This window comes from Bidens hawaiensis, unplaced genomic scaffold (genome assembly GCF_021521415.1).
Source record: "Bidens hawaiensis isolate Kalapana, Puna unplaced genomic scaffold, B.hawaiensis_p1.1 tig00066608_1, whole genome shotgun sequence".
Classification (NCBI taxonomy): Eukaryota; Viridiplantae; Streptophyta; class Magnoliopsida; order Asterales; family Asteraceae; genus Bidens; species Bidens hawaiensis.
Window position 1 is genome coordinate 50,412 of NW_027501844.1, and position 3,694 is coordinate 54,105.

The 3,694-nt window shown below is 32.4% G+C and overlaps 1 protein-coding gene across 1 annotated transcript; it reads right to left on the reverse strand.

The window, feature by feature from the left end:
• Positions 1-2,696: 2,696 nt before the first annotated feature.
• LOC143604772 (protein FAR1-RELATED SEQUENCE 6-like) lies at positions 2,697-3,197 on the reverse strand. The gene is made up of 3 exons (XM_077081156.1): positions 3,102-3,197; positions 2,928-3,019; positions 2,697-2,841 (listed from the first exon to the last, which is right to left on the reverse strand). The coding sequence occupies exons 1-3, from the start codon at positions 3,195-3,197 to the stop codon at positions 2,697-2,699; spliced, it is 333 nt and encodes a 110-aa protein (XP_076937271.1).
• Positions 3,198-3,694: the final 497 nt, after the last annotated feature.

The window sequence follows — 3,694 nt, forward strand, 5'->3', positions numbered from 1 at the left end:
GAAAATTTTCGTCAGATTTTAACTTAATTATGCTATATGTTAAATCTCTAACCAATTAAAATACCAAAAAAAAATAGAGATTGATTACAAATTCCATTAATACGTTCAACTACTTAACTTGAAAAAATGGTAATGCAATCATGCCTACTAAAGTGTTAATATGCCTAGATATAATTATAGTCAATTCAGATATTAAGTAAATAATTTAATAACTTCATTCACCAACCAAAAATCTTAAAGTCTATAAAAAGAGAGCAAACACATCACACAAACACACAACAAAAAATTGAAAAAAAATGGATTTTGGAAATGTTACTGTGAAAAGCATTTTCAGAGCAAGAATCAACATTGAGCTTGAGAGATACTGCAATCGGCTACGAGTCGTTGAAGATACAAAGGGGAGTGTGAGAGATGAAGCAACCAAAACCGATGCTCTGTACCAAGAAGTTCTGAAGCAACCTGATAGCGCGTTCAAGACAGAGGCAATAACCTACCTGGAAAAACAAGCTTCATGCTATGGTCAGCTTCGTGATGTTCTGGAGAAAACAGCTCACAATGTGACGGTGAATAAGAGAGTCAAGCGTGAAGGGGCCAAGAGATCCTTGACAACAACTAGGGTTCGTGATGACTGCTGGTGTGGTGGTGTGGTGTGGTGGTGTGGTAGTTTAAAATAAGTTTGTGAATATGTTATTTAATAGTCTTTTGATGTAATCCTTTTGTGTAACCTCCTTTTTCAACTGGGTTTAATATAACTTATGTTTAGTATAACTTCTGTTTAGTATCAGTTTATTCACGATGCATTATTGAATTAAAAAAAAATATCAAAAACTAAAAGAAAAGATATTGCACGTTCCAGTGACCAGCATACACGTTCCAGGAAAATAAAACATAAAAAGTGTAAAAAAGAAAAATATAAAAAAACAAGAGCGCTAAAAACTATTCTTTTCGAAGTTGAGGACAAGTTCGTCTGTTATGACCTTGTTGATGACAAACTTTGCATTCCCTATATTTATTCCTAGACCGACCTATAGCTATCCCTTTCTGGGATTTAATCTGTTTATGTGACCCGCAACCCTTGTTTTTTATACCACTAGGCACACAGACGGTCACCTCTGATAGTTGATCATACCCTAGAATAGCTGCAAACCTATCCATTTTTGATAAATGAGTTCTTTTGTATCTTGTCTCATCGGCTTGTTTGATCATTATATTCATCTGATCCCTGACTTTAATTAGTTCACCAACATCAGTTACATAGCTATTTATGAGATACTCACCAGCCAATGTTATTTCCATTGAGATCTCTTTAACTTTTAAATATTTGTCGTTACCGACACGAAACTTGAAATTGGAGCAGTTCTAGAATTAACATCAGCATCTCTCTTCCCAACGATCCACCATGTATTTTCTTTTAGAAATCTTGTAGCTCTGAACAAACTTAAAACATAAAGGCTGTGACGACACAATAACCCATAATGTTCGAATAATTTGCATCCGCATGAAATCGTCGAATCAATTCCGTCCTCACCTTCCTTCTTAAACAAAACCTGGTATACAAATATATAAATACTTTTACACATTCTATCAAATCAATATCTTACAAAAAAAATGTTTTAAAACATTCTACAAATAGAATCTTTAACTAATTCATACCTCCAAACAGCCTGGGACATATGCATTAAAGTCAAATACAAAAAACCTCACAAAATATTCTTCTTTCAGTTGATTTCAAACATGCAACACTCGCTTCTAATATAATACATTTCATCTTGGAAATCATTAAAAATAGCTTTTGTATACATCAGTTCTGCTTCCTTTTATAAAAGGGTTTTCACTAACTGGATCCGGATGCGTGTACCTTGTATCATGATCATTTTTCCTACCATTGTGCCTTTGAATCTCCATACAATGATCAAAAATGACTAAAGAACTCAACTAGTGATAATTTGTGAGTTAAAAACTTGACAAAAAAATGATTTTCACAGTCTGATCTCGATGTAGTTCTCATAAGACCAGACAACGGTTCATCCATAATAATAAGCAGAAAATCCAATCATATCTCATTTCTCAGACAACCATTTATTTGTTTCGAGATCGTTTTCCTTCTTTATAAGTTCCCATTGCGTTTCGAATTCGGATTGAGAAATTGCATATGTCCAAACAATGTCACATATTTTACGTTTGATATATGCATTGTTACAGAGTGGCAACACCAACCTGATGTTACAAAATTAATAATTTGATAATACGGTCAACTTTAGTAAAAAAATGTTAATCGGTTCTATATGATTACAAATGAAAAACAAAAACTAGTAAAATTACAAAATATGGAATAAAAATGTTCTTATACATTAAAAAATGCACAATTAAACATATTGATGCATGCTAATTTTTTTTAGGCGTTCTAAAACGTTCTAACACATATACAAATATGAAGTTAATATACTAATGCATGCTAATATGTTTATACGTTCTAAAATGTTCTAACATGTTTAAAAATATGCAGCTACCAATAGTGATGCATGCTAATATGTTTAGACTTTATAACACGTTCTAATACATATGCATAATACTTTAATACATTAAAAATAAAGTTACCTTATCAACAAGTTTTTTCATAATGTGCCACATACATAACCGATGTCTCGAGTTTGGTAGAAACTAAGGAGATTGCTTGTTTCATAGCTCGATCTTGATCAGTAATACCTAAAGAATAAAGAAAAATCTTTCAAAAGCCATGAATAAGATTCAATAGATTCATATGATAATAACGCATCACCAACTGTAACATTTCGACAGTGATTATCAATGGAAGTATATGGTACAATAACCATATTGTACCTGTAAAAATAAATTTATAGAAAATGAATTAAAAAAAATATGTAAAAATATAAAAGACTAAAAACAAATGTATTAAATTGACATACTTGTTGGTCTTGAATGTGGCATCAAATAATATAATATCTCCAAAAGCAAAATAATTTTTCTTTGAAATCTCATCAGCCCAAAACAATACGATCTAAGTCACCGTTAGCATTAACAGTATACTCAAACGAATAACCATCACAACAGTTTCGCTTCCCACTTAATCTTTGTACAACCATTTCAGCATCATACTCACCAATATAACAAGTTAAACTCTGTTTGAAATTCTCACAATCGTCTTTTGTAGCCCCAACTTCCTCAAATCCTCGCATACTCTGTAACACCCCGTAACCGCAGCGGAAACGTACACGGGATGCAACAGACACATCTGATATCAACAGCATTGCTTATAAAGAAAATACCACTACATTAATTTATAACATATTACATTGTTGCGAGTTTCATTACTGTCTAGGTGTTACACACATATTTTACCGATAAGACATTAATAAATTCATTACAAAACAAAGAGCAGCAAGCTTCCAACAGGTAGCACAGATAGTTAAGCAAAACATCAATCAATCCAACTTGGGCATACCTAGAAAACATGTAAAGAAAACGGGTCAACTACGAATAGTTGGTGAGTTTCACTAATTTAAATAAAGCACTGACAAATCATTTTAATAATCATTTATTAACAATATAATCATGCTAGGGAACTTTGTTACCCCAGAACATTTCCAATAACTTTCTGGGAACTATGTTACCCCAGAACAATAAATACCCCTGGGAACTATGTTACCCCCAGAACAATAACAACCCCTGGGAA